General features: G+C 49.8%; 8 protein-coding genes across 8 annotated transcripts; 4 read left to right on the forward strand and 4 right to left on the reverse strand.

Annotated features, from left to right (window-relative positions):
• Positions 1-46: 46 nt before the first annotated feature.
• On the reverse strand, positions 47-3,593 carry Z518_10113 (uncharacterized protein; the record flags this gene model as incomplete). Its single annotated transcript, XM_013412729.1, has 9 exons — positions 47-760; positions 1,558-1,813; positions 1,869-2,003; positions 2,067-2,206; positions 2,269-2,318; positions 2,378-2,873; positions 2,932-3,081; positions 3,133-3,501; positions 3,558-3,593. 9 exons carry the CDS (start codon positions 3,591-3,593, stop codon positions 47-49), a joined length of 2,346 nt encoding a protein of 781 aa, XP_013268183.1.
• Positions 3,594-4,870: 1,277 nt separating this feature from the next.
• Positions 4,871-5,203, reverse strand: Z518_10114 (uncharacterized protein; the record flags this gene model as incomplete). The annotated part of the gene is made up of 1 exon (XM_013412730.1): positions 4,871-5,203. The coding sequence occupies one exon, from the start codon at positions 5,201-5,203 to the stop codon at positions 4,871-4,873; it is 333 nt and encodes a 110-aa protein (XP_013268184.1).
• Positions 5,204-6,735: 1,532 nt separating this feature from the next.
• Positions 6,736-7,558, forward strand: Z518_10115 (uncharacterized protein; the record flags this gene model as incomplete). The annotated part of the gene is made up of 2 exons (XM_013412731.1): positions 6,736-6,957; positions 7,061-7,558. 2 exons carry the CDS (start codon positions 6,736-6,738, stop codon positions 7,556-7,558), a joined length of 720 nt encoding a protein of 239 aa, XP_013268185.1.
• Positions 7,559-8,196: 638 nt separating this feature from the next.
• Positions 8,197-8,433, reverse strand: Z518_10116 (uncharacterized protein; the record flags this gene model as incomplete). Its single annotated transcript, XM_013412732.1, has 1 exon — positions 8,197-8,433. One exon carries the CDS (start codon positions 8,431-8,433, stop codon positions 8,197-8,199), a length of 237 nt encoding a protein of 78 aa, XP_013268186.1.
• Positions 8,434-9,589: 1,156 nt separating this feature from the next.
• Positions 9,590-12,143, reverse strand: Z518_10117 (uncharacterized protein; the record flags this gene model as incomplete). The annotated part of the gene is made up of 2 exons (XM_013412733.1): positions 9,590-11,996; positions 12,058-12,143. The coding sequence occupies 2 exons, from the start codon at positions 12,141-12,143 to the stop codon at positions 9,590-9,592; spliced, it is 2,493 nt and encodes an 830-aa protein (XP_013268187.1).
• A 975-nt stretch (positions 12,144-13,118) lies between these two features.
• On the forward strand, positions 13,119-15,623 carry Z518_10118 (uncharacterized protein; the record flags this gene model as incomplete). Its single annotated transcript, XM_013412734.1, has 1 exon — positions 13,119-15,623. The coding sequence occupies one exon, from the start codon at positions 13,119-13,121 to the stop codon at positions 15,621-15,623; it is 2,505 nt and encodes an 834-aa protein (XP_013268188.1).
• A 217-nt stretch (positions 15,624-15,840) lies between these two features.
• On the forward strand, positions 15,841-16,697 carry Z518_10119 (uncharacterized protein; the record flags this gene model as incomplete). The annotated part of the gene is made up of 3 exons (XM_013412735.1): positions 15,841-15,872; positions 16,137-16,256; positions 16,340-16,697. The coding sequence occupies 3 exons, from the start codon at positions 15,841-15,843 to the stop codon at positions 16,695-16,697; spliced, it is 510 nt and encodes a 169-aa protein (XP_013268189.1).
• A 528-nt stretch (positions 16,698-17,225) lies between these two features.
• Z518_10120 (uncharacterized protein) lies at positions 17,226-19,046 on the forward strand (the record flags this gene model as incomplete). The annotated part of the gene is made up of 1 exon (XM_013412736.1): positions 17,226-19,046. One exon carries the CDS (start codon positions 17,226-17,228, stop codon positions 19,044-19,046), a length of 1,821 nt encoding a protein of 606 aa, XP_013268190.1.
• Positions 19,047-19,152: the final 106 nt, after the last annotated feature.

Here is a 19,152-nt window from a genome sequence, read left to right on the forward strand (position 1 = left end):
AAAACATATGACACCGAATACTCGTCAGCACAACATTTCTCCGGGATCAGAGGAGACAATTTTGGGGAGGGGGGAAAACTGCGCTCACCTTTTTTGCAGCCTCCGGGGCACTCTTGACAAACTCCTCCCGTGCAGGAATACACTCGCCAGCGCCTTGCATTGCCTCGATAATAACCGCCGCCACACCAGGAAGCTGGATTTTCTCTCTCGCATCTTCCAAATCATTATACCTTGCTATAATCCAATCTTGTCTGTCCACGTTGTTCTCTGCGCATCCTCCGTCGCCAAAACTCAAAACTGCACCATGATATCCGCCGTGAAAGACCACCACTCGATTTTTTCCCGTGAACCGTCTCGCGGCACCGAGAGCATGCAGGTTCGCTTCGATGCCGGAGTTTGTGAAGCGGATCCTTTGCAAGTTGAAACGCTTACATAGCAAGGCTGCATGTTGGGCTTCCTGGGCAATGGTACCGCCTAGGTTCAAGCCGACGTTGTGAACCACGTTGATCAATGCTGCTTGGATCGTGGGGTGTGAGTATCCGTATAATGCCACCGTGAGCTCGCCGACTAGGTCAAGGTACACGTGTCCGTCTTCGTCGGTGACCGTGTAGTTCCGACCACGGGCGAGGGAAATGGGAAATGGAAATGTGTGCAAGAGACTGCGAGTGTTACCACCGGGAAGGTAGTCGGCAGCGTTCTGATGGAGAGCAAGAGATTTTGGATTGCGGTTGGTGAAGCGAGTTCGGGCAGCAGAGAGGGTCTCGGAGTGTCATCGTCTGGCCAGGCTGGGGTTCTGGCTCTGTCTTCTTGACTTCCACCGAAGTTGAGGCAGGAGTGGGATTAGCCATCGTTGTAATGGCCATAATGAATGCTCAAGAAAGTTTAAGAGGAAAGGACTCAAATAGATTAAGGGAGATCAAAAGACAGAGGAGCAGAAGATGATTCAACAGCGGTAGTGATTTTGCTCTCTTGTATGAGTGGAAGCAAAAATCATCAATTTCCATACCTAGTGGCACTCTTGTATACACTGTGACGTTCGTCATGGCTTGCCATGTTCATCAAACACCCACATCTGTATAATAGTGCTTGTGTCTACCTACCGTCCGTCGTGACGCAATTGGATGGGATTCATTCCAGTGTTACACTGGCGGGGTATAATTCAATTACTAGCCGTTAGATACTTCTGTGGCGACAACTGACGTGTTCCAGTGAGGATCAAACGATGGCACAGCATAGCTAATATCGAAGATCATACATACGTGAATACAGCTTCGTCTTGGACTTCCTCTTACGAAATCCGAAGGATATTACAGTGACCTAGGTTCTTTAAGGTGAAAACTAGGGTCCACATCCTATGTTTCCTTGTTCAAAGAATTCAAGGCTTGACATAGTCAAAGACTATCTCTATTTATGAATTCTCCCTCTTTGCGTGGGCCTGCTCCTCAACGCAGGCAAGAACGAAGATATATACCGGGTTCTACGTTGCCGCAACGTGTACATTGTCCAAAGAACAGATCGCCGATCAACGATTCTCATTTTCCATCTCCTTCCTCATACACTATTAACCACCTCATCCACCACACGCGTTACAGCAATGAGCTTCTCCTCCGCAAGGGGCCGGCCAATGAGTTGCAAACAGACCGGAGCACCGTCAAAGAGCTCGGGATCGTAAATATCATAGTTCGCCGAATCAAATGAGTTGACAGGTTTGTAATTAAGGTCCTTAACGTCAATAGATTTGTCCACGCTCGTCACAGGGATGATGGTAGTCGGATAGTTGAGAAGGTTCCAGACACAGAAATATCCCCACCATCTAAATATTGAGCATAAATCAGCAGCAAACTCCACGTCAGAAAGGAGTCGCTTACGGGAGGAAATCATGAGGATATGAAGCACTTGCAAAAGCCGGTGTAAGAAGAGCGTCGACTGGCTTTCCTGTCGATGTCATTTTGGCCGTGGCGTTGAGGTGGGCGAGATACTCGTTTTGATAGTTCGCTTGGGCCCTAGGGACGAGAAGAGGGTTGTTAGATAGGTGTATTGACCACCTCGTCCCGGGGGGAGATTACGCTTGATATTGCAGCAGCTCTGGCACAGAGAGTTGTTTGGTCCCCCTTAGCATTTTGGCTGGGGCTGTGATCATCGGTTCACCACCTTCTTCGAGCAGTCGAAACATTTCCGCCCCTGCGGTCGGGAAGTACAATGGTAGCTGCCATGCAAAACAGATGAGTTCAATGCCTTCAGTCATGTGCAACTGCCGAAAAGACGCACCGTAATGTCCCACGACTCTCTATGTTTGTATGGTTTATAGTCCACCACTGCTTACATTAGCAAATGGCAAAATGAGGACCGGGGCTGTGAGATAAGGGCGCTCCGATACCTTCATGTCCAGCCATTTTCAACTTGTCGACGGTGGTCCGAAGAGCCCTTTGGACTGGGGGATGTGGCATAACAACTTCATCCCACCACATGACCCCGAGCGTCAGCTTTTTGGGGCTCTCGGCCGATGACCACGGTTTCTCCACAACGGTGGGATCGGTAAGCCACGGCTCCTTGTCACTCCAAGCCTGCAGAATCAATTCCAGATCTCTGACGCTTCGTCCAACTGGCCCGATAGCACTGGGGATAGCGATCTGCCCTTGTATGGCTTTCAAGTTTCCCATATAACTGCAGCGTCGGGAGGTTGGTTTGATAGCATACATGCCATTGAAAGACGCCGGAGCCCGGATAGAGCCACCAATATCGGTGGCGATTGCAATGGGACAGCCAAAGCAAGACGCCAGAGCACCTTCGCCTCCCGAAGAACCTCCACAGGTAAGAGCGGTGTTGGAGGGGTTCAGAGTACGACCCCAAAGATTAGACACGGTTTCGAGAGCCTGAAAGTCAGTGAGGACATGGCTATATTGTAAGTTTGTTGGGACACTTTCTACTGACCATCCCCGTCTGTGGCATCGTGGTCTTTACATAAAAGACCGCCCCGGATTCCCGCAGCATGTGCACTGACATGGAATCCCGTTCTGATATTCGGTCTACCCATGCCGCAAAACCGAGAGTACAATGCATCCCCTTGACTTCATTCTGATCCTGTACATCTTGTCACCAGCCTCGTTCGAAATAAAGGAGACGCGGGCGTACTTTAATACTAATCGGCAGACCGTGGAGCGGACCGACGACTTTGCCAGTTTGCCTCAGGTGGTCATCTAGTTCGCGTGCTCGTTTGATTCCGCCTTCAAAATCGATATCCATGAGACAGTTGATGAGCTGCTGAGCAATTGCGGCTCGTTTGCAGAAGGCTACCGTCACTTCTTCTGCGGACCAAGTTGCCGAGTGCAACTTTTCTAACAGTGCTGTGGCATCTCTGACATTGGTGATCTCCAATTCTTTGGAGGAAAGAATGCCACAACTCTCAAAAATGGGCTTCACGTTCTTAGGCAACGTCGATAATATTGAAGCATTTAAACGCCAATCCACCGGGATTTTCTCATCTCGTGCGGCGCGCACTGCCTGTCACATCACCCTTTCAGTATGTCAATCCCTATCAGATTCGGCGGATCACGTACTGCAAATTTCTGCTCCTGTTCCTGATTCAAAGCCATCTTGTTTTGCTCAGCCATGTACAATGCTGGGTCTGATACAAGCCGCCCGGTGATGGGTCCTGCGAGTGAGATATAGAGTAAATCTTTCCGCGGTCACCGTGCCCGTCTAAGTGCAGCCAATCCTGGTACGTATGCCCTCTAAGGCAGCCCAGGACGAGCCCCAATCAGAAGACGAATGAAAACCGAGTCGTGGCAACCGTTTGGGGCAACTCTCCTCCTTGGGATCGCTTGTCAAGAGACGATTCGCTAGTAGAGGTTGTGATATGGGCCTGGCGCACTGACGAAAGCGTGGATCCAGGCGACGCTGATAAGAATGGCCGTCTTGTTCTCATGTCTGCGGACTTTTCCGCCATTTGTCTGCGGTACCTGGGATGCCCTTCTCCCTGTCCTTCGCTCGAATGTTACATTTTCTTCGACAAGTATCTTTCTCTGTTCGGTTCCACAACCTTTATCTTCGGGATTTGTACGATGGGGATGCAGAGAGGCTGGTGAGCTGGTGAACAACATCATCAGTCGGGTTGGTCCGAATCTTCAACCAGGCCTGACTGCATCGACCTCCATACTGGTTGGTGTGTATACAGTCGGTCATGGTGAGCTCAATGAAATGTGTACGATCTCCAAGACTGATTGCATCTGACGCCGATTCAGTTGCCGTAGCAGACCTGAAACCGACTGTTTTACCGGAGTCATGAGGGAGCGGAGAAAGCTGGATGTTCTGTTGTAGTAGCACGAAACAGATATTAGGGAAAGAATATAATCGGTAAGTTTGATTTCATTCACGATTTATGCTCTACGTGAGATATATTTTGTGGTCCAGGATGTGCACAAATGGATCATTCTGGGCTTGCTGAGCAAAACCAAGATTATTTTCTAGCCATCAGCCATAGCGGTCGTGTCCTTGTCTTACAAACGGCGATATGCTCGTTTTTGAAATTACCACCATCATGCTCTACTGAAGTGAGACTTACAACAGAGAAAACAAGTTCACTTACCTGAAAGGAAGTAGCGACTACCACGAGATGTTGTCCTGGATGATGTGGCGACATGTAGGGCCTGGTCCGGTGCACGCAAGCCAGGGTGGCCGGAACCGATTAAAAGGCTAGCAGTCGTAACCAATATTTGGCTCGCAAAAAGCTTCATCTCTATGGCCAGGCCATTCATTTTCGCGCCTTGGTTGCCATGTACTCGGCCTATAGCATCAAACGGTACACAGACGAAACAAACGGGCAACTAGGTGTGATGCGGTACACAGAGCAAGAAAAATACCTCCGACCGCCCTATCGGACGAAGAGATAATTGCCATTGCCCATGAGAACAGGGACCGTGTGGATGTCATTGCTTCCAGTTTCCATAAATGTCCTTGGATCTCGTTTCACGTTCTCTCGAGATTCGAGGATGGTCAACGGCCAATGAAGGGCCCATTGCCACTGCTCTGGTAAAATTCTGCTGATACCAGAAATCTCTTTCTCCGCGCGTCCTTTGAACCACCAATAGCTGTCAACGTATTTCACAACAGCCATGTAGTTTGCTAAGATAGCCATTGCCCGAGGTCTCTTTTGTCCGAGGAGTTGGATGATCCCACTGGTCGATGAAGGAGTTGTCTGATTCATGGAATTCTAAGATGTGAACAAATGGATCAATGTTCGCTGAGTTGTATAGAACCGCATTGTCTCCAAAGTTTGGTTCGCGGGAGGCCCTGAGATAATTTAACATGGCTCCTTCTTTTAGATGTGGTATCGCAGCCTGAAACACGCTGGAGATAGCCAGCCATGGTGAGCCATTGGACTGGAGGGTAGTATTCAGCTTCTTCTTCTGCGGCTGCCGCTAATTCGGCTGCGCCTGAAAGGAGACAAGTCGCCATTATAGACAACATAATCGTGGTCAGACCGACTACGTCGGCGTTGGAAGAACATAGCGAGGATAAAAGCGTCGCGCTCGAGTTGGATGGCCTGGTTGAGATATATCCGGTGAAGCTGAGCAAAATTAACGTCGCGAAAGATTTGGGGAATGGATATTGAGTAGTCCTCTCCTAATTGTCGAGAGGTCGGTGACATCCAAAGGTAGAGAGCTGTGAGAGCGAATATGGCGTTCAGGAGGTACGGATGATCAAAAGCATTGTCGACAGCGTACCAAACGTAGATGTCTTTCAATCGCGCAGTCTGCACCGAAGGAAATGAAGCAGATACAGAGGATTTGAATCTGTGAATGAGGTATAGCTCTATGGGGTGACGAACGGAGTCTGGTAAGGCGAAGCTGTCCATGCTATCTGAATAAGGAGTATTGAGCCCACAGGGCGGCTTGCCATGTCTCCGCGTTTAGAGTTGGCGCAGACAAGCTGCACATGAGGGATGTTCCTCGTTACATTTCACTTTGCGTTCTTTGCAGCGACGGCAGCCCTTGCGGGACTTGCGATGAGATAGGCGAGGCGGCATCAGTCAGCTTTGGTCATGGGAAGTCTGATGTATGCGGATTTGCGGGTGAGCGTGGCGGGGATGCAGGCCGCCTAAACTCAAAACAGAGCCCCGATTGGACGCCTCGATTAACCTTCCAGAGGCTTGTTTGAGCTTGTTTCGAATGGATCTCCCGCAGGTGGTACGAGTACCAGCAATTTCATCCCTACAACTTGAAATCGATGCTCCCTTGCCTAAAACTTTCAGCCCCGTCACCAATCTCCATGCTTCCAATTCGCAAGTTTGGCCACCTCGCTTTCGGATATGCAACATGTCAGGACGATCCCTGAGCCAGATCAGTCCTCCTCGCTGTGCTAGGCTCCGCCAGTCTGGCCACACTTGTCCCTAGACTCCCCCAATATGAATACGACCCCGAAATTAATGTTCTCCTTGCCTTGCGTGTATATAGTATAACCCGAAACCGAGCCCTTCGATCAAAATGCCCTCCACACATGCGCATCTTGATGGCAGTGCCGGCGTGGTGAGACCGCCGACCTCAAAGAGAATCAGAGATATAAGAATCATTCAGCATTCATTCTGACCAGCAGAAACAAATTGTTCCAGGTTCATCATTCCTTGTCAACCAAGGCTCCTGTATTTGATGCTCCCATCCGTAATTTCCAGACTTCAACTTCCCCGTTTCGTGCATCTTCGACCATCCGCCGACCAACCACCAACATCGTCTTCGAACAATGGCTCTCGATCAATCAACCAGTCTCTCGGTCGCAGAGTTAGCAATCTATCTCATTCTTATACCAGCCACCGCCTGGTTTGCATACAAACACGGACGACGCGTCCTTTTAGGCTACATCTACCTCATCATCTTCGAAACGCTACGCGTCGTGGCCGGAGGCATTCAAATCCATGCTCACAATACGGGAAAACCATCTACAACAGGTGCCATCATCGACTCAGTGGGTCTTAGTCCTCTGCTGTTGGCCTTTGCTGGCTTTTTGCATGAGTTGACGTGGTATTATGCCGCCATCAACCGGAGCTTCAATGCTTCTATACTCAAAGCAACACTTATCCACGTCAGTGCTGTCACAGGCGTCGCCCCTCGCTGCGACTGGCGGATCGAAACTTGCGGATCAAAATGCCACTCAATCAGATGTTGATACGGCCCACACTCTTCAAGAAGTTGGTTCTGTTATTCTTCTCGTCACATGGACTGCCCTCGTTGTGCTCTGTGTCCAGCTCAATCTGAAGCTTAGCAGCCGTCGAAACTTGAGGATCCTCATGGCAATCGCTTGCGTTTTCGTTGGTATTCGTGCCATCTATAGCGTCGTATACGCATTCGACCGTTCACCATCGCTCAATCCAATCACCGGCGACTTTACCGTCAAAGTCATTTTGGTCATTTTGGTTCAACTGATGGCGGCGCTCGTGCTGCTCATCGTTGGCTTTTTGACCCGCAACATCGTCCATGAACACGGGTTGAAGAAATGGGGACCGGAGAGACATGAGAGAAACGTGGAAAGTCGGGGCACATCTATTCCACTTACGCCTCCCAAATGACCTTGTCACTCCCCGTTAAAGGGTTGAAAAATGTCAGAGACAAAAGTGGAGGCACGCTGGAAGAAGAATATTGTACCCGTCCACGTGGTTGTCGGCTGCCGTTCGGTGCTAACACATTGCCTCATTGTAGATAGATGACCGACCTGAGTTTGTTGACATTGGAGTTTGATGATAATCATACCGTCTTTCACGTCTAATTATTTCTCCATTCAAAATCTAATGATCCCAACAAACCCTTCACTCGTTTTCTATTACGGTGCGACGTTTCAAGCAAATTATGCCGCAAATTTTCATAGAAGCTCCGCGCGCTCAGTGCTTACTCCATTCTTTCGCATCGCCCAACGACTCGGAAAAAAATATTCTATCCAAATCCCACGAGCGAAACAAGAAGCACCACCGCGTTCTGCACCCAAGTCGCTGCTCGCGCACAGCAGGAATGTCACGTTGATCATGAACTGGCCGAGCGTCTGGTCAAGAAGCAGCTTGATGAATACATTCGTGCAATTGATATCGATTTGCTGTTTGGGTGTCTGCTAATGTTGTAGTATGTGTTTTGGCTTTGACATATTGCTAGCCTTTACCTTTTGCCTTAGCCACAGCTTTCTCTGAAGCCAAGTCCAGACCTTTCAAGATTCTTGCTAATGCGGTCGAACCACTTCCCGGAACGTCGTCGGGATGTGCTCTTCTGGGACCGGCTGCGCTGAAAGGATCCCGAACAATGCAAACTCCGTCACGCGAAGCCCGTTCATGTCCATAGTCGCAGCAGAAGAAGTTGAAGTTTTGTAAAAGTCCGTTGCGCAAGTGTTTTGAGCCGTCAAGCTTGCCAGGGCTTTTGGGATCGCGGATTTGATGGCGATGGAGATGATTGAGGGCATTGTGACATCGGGATTTTACTTTTTGTTCAACAATCCCTAGGACATCGCCTAGTTCTTCCTTCTAGTGAGCAAATATTGTATCTGACTCAACCACATATACAGAGTAGTTTATTTCCGTGAAGTTTTGGTACATTGCCAAAAAGATCAGGACTCCGTGAACCGGGTGTGACCAGCTACGGTTGCCATGACCATACTCCGTGCAATGTGCGGCTCTTCTTGGTCTTCGTGCCTAACACGAGCTTCGCTGTACGCAATAGGTAAGAGCAGAAATTGATGCAAATATGTATGAGAGATACCTTACCTCCTATATATGCCCTATCGCTCTCCCTGCACAAGTTTCTACCGCCGCGATAGTCTAAGAGCTGATGCTATTATGATCAAGGCCATGGCAGACTTAATGAGGCAATTTGTCTTAACTTTGGCCGCTGATGCGTGCTTTACAGAGGAAAAGGGGGGGGATATTGGAATTCAGGCAAGCCCAGCACCAATTCCAACGTGTCTGGTTGAGCTTAGCAATGCCATCCACCTAGTATTACGCTGACATATAACAGACTTGCCATTTGCGAACCGTGAAAGGTACAAAGGACAAGCCAAGCGAACAACCACCTTGGTTGTGGGTGGGAGGGATTTGTCGAAGCAGTGGTACAATTGAAAACAGCTAAAGCATGTGCTATCATGAAGACCAATCAAACAATCTTGGGCGCTCCCTGCTCCCTGTGGGAAACATCGAAATTGAAAGTTAACCGGTTTAATTCTCCAAGTTATGTTCAGATCTAGAAGCGAGAGTCAATGGAGACGTGACACTGGCCCGCCATATGGTTCGAAACTTTTCATTCACCTTAATGCGAATTTAGATGCTAAGGGCCTCTTTTCAACGTTGCGACAGACCATTTTGGATGATTATAGGGTAAAGCCCCGTTAGAAGCGTATCTCTATTACAAAATGCCAGACCATGGTCAAGTAACTCCTGACAAATGCAAACAAATTTTTGAAAATGTTGACAGGACCAAATCAACATTACTGAGGGCCCAAAATATCATACATGCACACGTAGTCTGGGGTATCACATCACTTCGATCGCAGTAATTCAACAGATAAATCACATAACAGCCTACCACAACGTCAGTAAATGACAGCAAGCACAGCGAAAAGAGGCTCAACTTACACATTCACTCTTATCCTTCCCTGCAGGGACACCCATCTCGTCAAACGTCTTGGGGCCTTTGCCTGGTGGTCGGGCAGCGTTGGCTGGCATGGAATTCGGCTTCGAGGGTTGAGCAGGGCCACTTGGGGCGTTGGCCGGTGGTTTCGAAGGAGCGATGTTAGCCGGCTTCACATTTTGCTGAGAAGGCATTCTATTGGGGGGAGGACGAGCGTTCGGATTGGGCGGGCCTCCGTAGCCCTGATTCGGACCGCCTGGTGCCGGGCGATTGTTTCCAGGTGGCGGTCGACTTTGCGGAGGTCCTTGTCCTGGTCCTTGCTGTGGACCTTGACCGGGCCGAGGAGTGTTACGAGGCGGGTTGTGAGGGTGAGGAGGTGGTCCCATGTTTGACCCATTAGGCTGCGGGAGCCGTGGCTTTCGTTCTGGTTCAAGGGGAGCAGAATACCCAATGTCAATCTTGGGTGTGGTGTTTGGACCTCCAGGACGTGGATCAAGATACGGCGACGTCGTCTCCGGTCTAGTTGGCGGGTGAATTTGGGGGACTGGTTGAGCATAAGGTGGTCCCCCAGATGGCATACGTCCTCCACGCCCATATCCCGGTGGCGGAGGTCGGCCGTCATTGCTCGAAAAAGGACGTTGTTGCGGTGGCATATGAGGCTGACCATGTAGATCGGGTCGTGGTGCGGATGCAGCCGAAGCGGGTCGAAGGTTAGGATTGATACCAAAAGCTGACGTTGGTCGGAATTCAGGACCTTGGCTTGCGGTTGGCATATTGGGGGGGCCAGTAGGGTATGGTGCCGCACTTCCAGGTCGTGCTGGTGGTCTCTGATTGTTGAGAGACAGTCGAGATGGGTCAGGCATATCGAGCACCTGAGACTCGTGTTCTTCTGAGAGCGTTGGCATAGCAGGCACTGGCGGAGGTGCATTTGCTCCGCCAATTATCGAGCCTCGCTGCTGTCGAATCTTGGAGAGGGCAACGCTCTCATGATCTTTCCGAGACAGGGTTTTGGATCGGGAAATGGCATCGATTCTTCCACCAGCGTCTTGATTACCACTTTGTGATGCTTTCCGATACCAGTCCTTGGCCAGCTCAAAGTTGACTGGAACGTAAATGCCAACCTCATAGTAATATCCTAGCGCAAACTGGGCTGTCGCAAACCCCGAGAGCGCCGCCCGTTGAGCATAGGTGAATGCCATTTCTTCGTTCTTTTCAAACAGCCCTTCGTGGCCGCAAAGAAACCATTTACTTATTGCAAGTTCGGCGTCAGGTTCGCCCTGTTTGGCAGCGAGAGCATTATAATGTAACGACAATGCCGGATCGAAAGGACAGCCAAGTTCGCAAAGTTCATAAGCCGCTCCCATCTTCACTTGTGCCTTTGCAAAGCCCAAGTAGGCGGCCTTTTCGATGTTGATCTTCGCGGCGGCAGTATCTTTCGGTAGATATCGTTCCGGAACCTGGATTTGAGACATTTGATGTGATTGAAGCATTCCAAAGACATAAGCACCTTGCGGAGCATTTTCGTCAGCTGTCTGTGCTGAAGCATAAACCAGATTGAGGCCACGCTCAAAATCTTGCGCTTGCCCATGCTGGCCGAGGAGGGTCATCATTCCGAGTCTGTAGCAAGCAGCAGAATCGCCTGCATCGGCACCTTTCTGATAATATTTGATCGCTTTCAGCGCGTCGTTGGAAGATTCGAATTGCATTCCGATTCGGTAATCGGCGCGAATGTAGCCTCGTTCGGATGCCCGGGTATAGCACAGAAAGGCTTCTTTCTTGTCGACCCTGTGACCGAACTTGCCAAACTCCAGCCACATGCCCCTCATAAACTCGGCTTTAGGGTGATGTTGATCCGCGAGGAAATTGACGATTTTGATCGCATCTTCCCTGAGGACATGTTCGATTCGTGGCGTGCGTGTTCTGGGTGTTTGAGCCAAAGCTATTCTCTCCTCGTTTTGTTGACATATTTCCACATACGCCAATGCGTCTTGTGCCCATGTCAGCTGGGTATCAGGGTCGTTGCAACTCAACACAGCAACCCTGGCATTTTCCAAGGTCGCTTCTTTCTGTTCGTCGGTCGGAGGAATATTTGGAGGAGGATCGCGAATGGTCGGGAAAGGAGAGAAGTTTGGCTGTTCTGGTGCCGCCATGGAGGTCGTTCGGGGAGGGAATTTGTCTGGTTGATATGATTGAGGAGGAGTGTTCGTTGGCGGCATCTTCTGGTCAAAGTCTTGCTGAGGAGGATGAGGTGATGACTGAGTCACCCAAGCATTCATACTGGATGGCATGTATTCTGCAGACTGAGGGGAATAGACGGATCCAGAATATACCGAATTAGGACTTGATGCCGCCTGTTCCATTTGAGCTACATTTTGCTGGATGTTGGTAGGGAGTTCATGTACTCTGTAGCCGTCAGCAAGGGGGTCGTTCTTTTGAATTCCACTTTTTCAGTCCACCAGCATACCGGTTAGGGATTGGTTGAATCAACTCGGGCATATAATAGGAATCATCGCCTCCCGGAACGAAGGTCGCACCTGTATGGTAACTCATGGTTGTGACTAAAGGTAGATCTTTGCAGTCCCGCGGTGGGGGGTTTTGTTCAGCTCCGACGCCTGATCGCCCTGGTCACTGGGTGGACTGAAGAAAGATCTTCAAGGCCCGGACAGAACAGCTTGTGTTCCTTCCCACCAAAAAGAGCAGTCACCGAGAGTGATATGTTCTTTTCAGGAGAGTGCACTGGTGCAGCTTACGCGGACCAAATGGGAGAGAGATGGTGCCTCGGGGCCCAGGGTGGGGGTCGAAAATGAGAGTGATCAACGGAGGACAATTTCCGACTGTGAATGCTCAATGTAGACATGTCTCGAGGATGGATGATGAGGCGGACAATATGGGCGTCTACCGGATGGCAGCATCAGGTGAGGCAGGACATCGTGACAACAGCTGGAACCACCTTGGAGGCGTGTGCTACTATTGTCAACAGAAGTGAGCAAAAAACTGGGAGAGCAGGGAGGGCGCAGCGAGGCTGCATTTGATGGTGAACAAGGTTGTGTGCAAATGCTCAATGACATCTAGCTAACCAGGCCGGCTAGTCGACGGCAACAACGGAGAACACGGTTTGCTAGTGGACAAAGGCGCAGTTGGCAGGCTAATGTTCGAAGAGTTTAGCGAGCAGACCGCCCTTCTCCGCATTGGGCTCTCTCACTGAGCATGGCTTGCCCCTTGCCTCCCTCACAGCCACAGGCCACCCATTTTTGGCATCGCAAGCTCGTGCCTTGTCACCTCATGGGGGCTACGATTCCTGATCAGCCATGTCGATTTGCCTCTGACAAAACAACGCACGATGTCGAATATGAGATAATCAACGATTCTTCCCACACATGTCACGTTTTTTCGTGACACGACCCCATGCAATATTCTGCTGCCTGATTCGTGACCCCCACAAGAAGACGTGGCTGTGGGATCCATTACGACAAAAAGATCTCCGAAAGCAAAAGAATGGCAATATTTTAGAGAACCGAAATTACCATGGAGCCAAGTCAGGCGGACTTCTGCCACCCGTACCAGCCGTATTCTATTCAATTGGACTTTATGACCAACTTATATCGCTGCCTGGAGGAAAAGAAAGTCGGGATCTTTGAGTCTCCGACTGGAACAGGCAAATCTTTGAGCCTCATATGTGGGGCCCTAACTTGGCTTCGAGATCATGAGCGTCGCTCTTTGAGCGGCACAGCTGGCGAAAATGATCCAACGGACTGGTTGGTGCAAGCCGAGTCAGCGGCACAATGCCGTGGACTGCTTCTTGAACGTGAAGAACTCGAGCGGAAGCTTGCCAGAATTCGCGAGGAAGAGGCCTGTCGTAGAGAGCGAAGAGTCGACTCAAGGGTCTTAAAGAAAGCACGCACTGCCGATGCAAATGGTGCAGATCGTGCTTTAGATGATGTTGAGGAGTTTATGCTTGATGATTATGACGACGATGGGGAAGAAATCCCATATCAACGTAACAGCACTGGTTACTCAAGTTCAACTCAGGCACTACTTGACAAGTTACAACAGCCGACAAAGACAGACGTGGAAGAAGCAGAAAAAGATCGACTCAAAATCATCTTCTGTTCGCGCACGCATTCCCAACTGACTCAATTTGTCAATGAGTTGCGTCGTGTGAAGCCGCCATCCTCTATTCCCCCCGGATTCGAAGATATTTTACCTGATACTTGTCTTGAGGAAAGGATCAAGCATCTCGCACTCAGTTCGAGGAAAAATTTATGTGTCAATCCTCTAGTCACCCGCTTGTCATCCACGGCAGCAATCAATGAGCAGTGTCTCGAACTTCAGAAACCCAGAACGGTAAAGGATAAAAGGTGTCGCTACCTGCCTTCCAAGAATGACAGAGAAAGAGTGGAGTCGTTCCGAGACAGGGCCATTGCACAGATCAGGGACATCGAAGACATTGGCAATCTCGGGAGAGCCATGGAAATTTGTCCTTACTATGCCTCTCGAGCTGCCATCGCTTCGACCGAAGTCCTTACTCTTCCCTATCCTCTTCTTTTGCAGAAATCCGCCCGAGAAGCACTGGGAATATCGCTCAAGGACAATGTCGTTGTCATCGATGAAGCGCACAATCTGATGGATGCCATCGCGGATACGTTCTCCATGGCATTGCGCCTGAGTCAGCTGGATCAAGCTGTAGACCAGGTAACTGCTTATGCGATGCGATTCAAAAATCGCCTGAAAGGGAAAAATCGAGTCTATCTTACGCAAGTGATTCGGTTACTAAATTCGCTCACAGATTGCCTACGGGATACAATGAGGAATACACACTCCACAGAGGTGTCTGTTCCTGCTGCTCAGCTTATGTCGGGGAAAGGCGTTGATCAGATTAAACCTCATAAGCTATTGCGGTATCTGCACGAAAGTAAACTCTGCCACAAGGTTGAAGGCTACACGGAATCTCAAAAGGCCGAGAACGAGTCGAACCACGGAAAGGGTGTTTTGATGCACTTCCAGGACTTCTTGTTGAATTTGATGAATCCACAGAGTGAAGGAAGATTCTTTGTGAGCCGACAAGACAAGGATATCATTGTTCGCTACACTTTGCTTGATCCAAGGGAGCATTTTCGGGATATCGTTCAGGATTCCAGAGCAGTCATATTGGCCGGAGGGACTATGTCCCCAATGACTGACTATTCCGACTATCTTTTCTCATATCTCGAAAAAGATAGGCTTCGAACTTTTAGTTTTGGGCATGTCGTTCCAGCTTCTCATTTATTCGCTCAAGCCGTTGTGAATGGGCCTTCGAACGTCGAGTTCGACTTCACATATGAAAAACGTGCTTCGGAGAAAATGATCCTGGAATTGGGCCATTTGATTGTACGCGCTTGCAGAGTCGTACCGGACGGAGTAGTTGTGTTTTTCCCTAGCTACGACTATCTGTCTCAGGTTGTGTCCGTTTGGCAAAGACTCCCAACCTCCCAACCGCTGATGACGGTCCTGGGTAAAACGAAGGTCACCTTTCAAGAATCCAAGTTCGTTCAGGTCGAGGAACTCCTGCGAGATTATGCGAACGCGGTAGACGCTGGGAAGGGCGGCTTAATGCTGTCCGTCGTTGGCGGAAAGCTTTCGGAGGGAATCAATTTCTCGGACAGACTGGGTCGGGCAGTGATCGCGGCTGGTCTTCCGTTTCCAAACGCCAATGGTGCGGAGTGGAAGGCCAAAATGCAACATATTGAGGCTCTTCGATATCAGCAGTGCAAAGGAGAGGGAAAATTCAAGGAGGCGGAATGCAGGACGGAGGCGAAACGTGCAAGTAGGGACTTCTATGAAAATGCATGCATGAGAGCTGTCAATCAAAGCATCGGAAGAGTCATCCGTCATAGAAATGACTATGCAGCAATTCTGATGGTAGACAGACGGTTTGCGACGGAAAGGATCAGGCGGAAACTGCCAGGATGGATTCAAGGGAGCATGCCGAAGGGTATTCGAGCTTGGGACGAAATAGAGAGATCTCTTGAGGACTTCTTTCAAGGTAGATAGGGATAGAAGAGTCTATCAGCATGGAAGCACCGCGGAGGGGAGGTCCTGAGCGAGGTTTAAAGCAGCAAGTTTTTACCTACGCTTGAGCTGCCAAGATATTTTCACGCTAGTCCGTCTTAGGATCTTGGCGCACATTTCGCCGGCAATTCAACTGCGCTTCGTATTTCAATTTGTCTAGCGGTTGTAGACACACAACTTCAGTCTCAACACCGCCAAAATGCCTACGAGACTGACAAAGACTAGAAAACTGTGAGTGTTTCCCTTCCATTTCACGCACATGACGCCTCGGCAGCGATCACCTGCTCGACGTAGCCTATTTGCTTCGATCAATCTTTTTCCCGACAAGAACTCTCTTCTCAGCCATTCTACATTACTACGACCGAATCAACGACTTCTCTCGACCGATTTTCCTAAGTTGCCCTCTATCTAATTCTGCGGACGAAGCGGCGCTGTTCGATTTTACGTTCGGACTTCTCGTCAAATACAGGACTTGACTAATATTTGATTCTTCAGCCGCGGCCATGTGTCCGCTGGCCACGGTCGTGTAGGAAAGCACCGAAAACACCCTGGAGGTCGCGGTCTTGCTGGCGGTCAGCATCATCACAGAACAAACATGGATAAATACCACCCTGGGTACGTTTCATTTGAAGATGGGAGGCTGCGAAGGAGTTGCTCCTGCTATGGTTAAGCCATACAGACATATTAACGGTTATCAGTTACTTCGGAAAAGTCGGTATGCGACACTTCCACCTGCTCAGAAACCCTTATTGGAAGCCTTCCATCAACCTTGACAAGGTCGGGACTTCCCAATTTATTATATACGACAAAGGGATGACGACTGACATGGCGTGGCAGCTCTGGTCCTTGGTTCCTGAAGAGACTCGCGATGCATACCTTTCTGGCAAAAAAACTGACACAGCCCCCGTTTTCGATCTCCTTCCTCTCGGATATTCCAAAGTCCTCGGAAAGGGCAAAATTCCAGAGATCCCGATTGTTGTACGAGCACGATGGTTCAGCAGAGAGGCAGAGCGAAAGATCAAGGAGGCCGGTGGTGTTGTTGAGCTGGTTGCATAAGTGGTGTTGTGGCAGTCGATTTTAGAATCAGGGTGAATGGAAATGGAACGACGTTACCGACTGCAAGAAAGGATGACGTTTCAGCATGCATTAGGCCGGAGGTTATCGATTTGTCTCATACTGAGGAGGCGTCGATGCAAAAATCAAAAAACTGAAAAGATACTGCACCATCGGGTTGGTTCTCTATGGATTTCTTCTAAGCAACCATAGATCTATACCCGACACTCAATGAAGTCTCCTATTGATTTCCATTATTTGTCTACGCAGTTCGATCCACCGGAAAACTGGCTTTTATGCTTCCTCTTTCATTTCGCAGTTGCACCAAAATTGATCACACCCACGTGACCCTACTCGGCAAACCCGCGCGTTGGGCTCCACATCTTCTACGCGTAGATGAGAACGCGTGTTTCACAGCCTCGTAGTTGAAAGTTGTCTACAGTGACAGACAGAGCATGCTATGTGTTTTGAGGTGCTCGTTTGTACTGCTAGGAGCCTCCACATCGTACGCATGGGCGAATCTACTTCAGTATGGACGACAATGTTTCCCTGCTTGATACACCAAAAAGAGTATCCCTTCAATCGCAAGCAAACACCCTCCGAGCAGAGCTGAAGGACTTTGAAAGAAAGTTCGCGGCGGCGCATGATGATCGCAAACCTGGGAAAGACGATATCAAGGCGGATGTAGCCATCGCAGCAAAGTATAAGGAATACAACAAAGTGCGGGATGTCCTGGCAGGAAAACTCGGCCTTGACGCCTTGAACAAGCAGCAGTCCCAGCCTACCCGCCGAAGACGCGGCCGGACAGACAGTGCAATCAGTCTGACTCCTCATCGACCGCGTAAGGGCCCCAGTCCCTCAAAATCCCACTTGCATCCCAATGAAGTCGACCCTTATGATGCTCCTCCATCGGCCTCGCCGAAAGTTGTCTTTCATGCCATTGGACCTACTCCGCGAAGAGACGGTACGGTACTGGGCATATTTGATTTGTTGTCGAATTCTGGATCATCTAAAACCACCCAGGAAACACCGTCATGCAGAAAAAGGAAGATTGATGCGTTCAATAATTGTACGAATGATGATGCGATACAGAATTTGGCAGTTGCCCAGACACCAAGTCAAAGGCGTAGCAAGCAGGCTGAAAACGAGAAAGAGAATCTCCTAACCATCACACCAGGCTCGCGAGCACGCAGGGGTCGACGACAGCAGTCCAAGACGCCTGTCAGCGAAGGGAAAAGGTTTATGCTCAACCACTTCTTCGCGACGCCCAGCGCTGTCCCTTTTGCCACTTTGATTGATGGCGACGAGGAACTGCACTCAGAAGTCCCAACCGAGACCAACACTCCGCTTCGGGACGCGATACTCGGGCTCTCACCGTCAAAAGACAATCAGGGACAAGCGACAACTAATGCCACTCCGCCCTACCTAAAGCGATCGTTTTCTTTCAAAGAGAGGCTACTTTCTGCATCAAGAGATTCTTCCACCCGTTCATCTTCGATGATCAGCAAGACCCGGTCCTCCACGAGTGCTGGCGCACGGAATCTGCGGCATGTCACATTTCTTCCCAAACCGCTCAGTCAAATGATTGCAGACTTGCAAAACCGGCACAGTACGCTACAAGGAGACAATGATGATGATCTCGAAGCTCTGCGGGAAATGGAATCAAATGAGCTTAACGTCCTAATCAACGATGGCCAGGCCGCTGAAGTCCCGGCTGGAGCTGGATCGCAAATGACTTGGAAGAAGAAAGGACAGAAAAGAACAACACGACGAGCGATTATCAGACCTGTGAAAATGAAGGTGGCTGATGCTCCGAAATTCGTCGCCGCAGAAGATGACGATGAGGTGGAGCCGGAGGATGAACTGGCAGCGGACAGTGAACGGGCGGTCGAGAGAGAAGAAGAAATTTCGCAAGTCGGAGAGACGCAACTTGCCACCGCACCAACCCCTTCAGACCGCAAACCCGATGATGATTCAGATCTTGACCGGCTCATCGCCGAAGTAGAGCAAGAAGGCACCGAACAGCTAAGCGATCCGGAAGATGAGTTCATCCCCGAACCCGCAAGCCCTGTTAAAACACGACGTGGAGGAGACTCGAAGTCTGAGAAAGTTAAATCCGCAAAATCAGTCCGCCCCAAGAAGAACACTGGAGACCTAATTGGAAAACCTGCCTCAGCGAAAGATTCACGAGCAAAAACTTCGAAATCTACCGTGGAAGATGGCAGTGGACCCGGCCGAGTGAGGACGATCAATCCAAATGCTTACACGCATATGAATTTCCGGACTCTAAAGATCAAGAATAAGAACTCGAAGGCGAAATACCGTGGGAGATTTGGGAGGGGCAGGAGATAATATCATTTTGATAAGCTGTTGTGCTGGTGCTCGTGCACATGTCGAAGACAACTTTGTATACGTCTATCTATGGCGTTCCTCCAGAATATCGCGTCGTGCATGGGGA

The sequence above is a fragment of the Rhinocladiella mackenziei genome, assembly GCF_000835555.1.
Source record: "Rhinocladiella mackenziei CBS 650.93 unplaced genomic scaffold supercont1.8, whole genome shotgun sequence".
NCBI lineage: Eukaryota > Fungi > Ascomycota > Eurotiomycetes > Chaetothyriales > Herpotrichiellaceae > Rhinocladiella > Rhinocladiella mackenziei.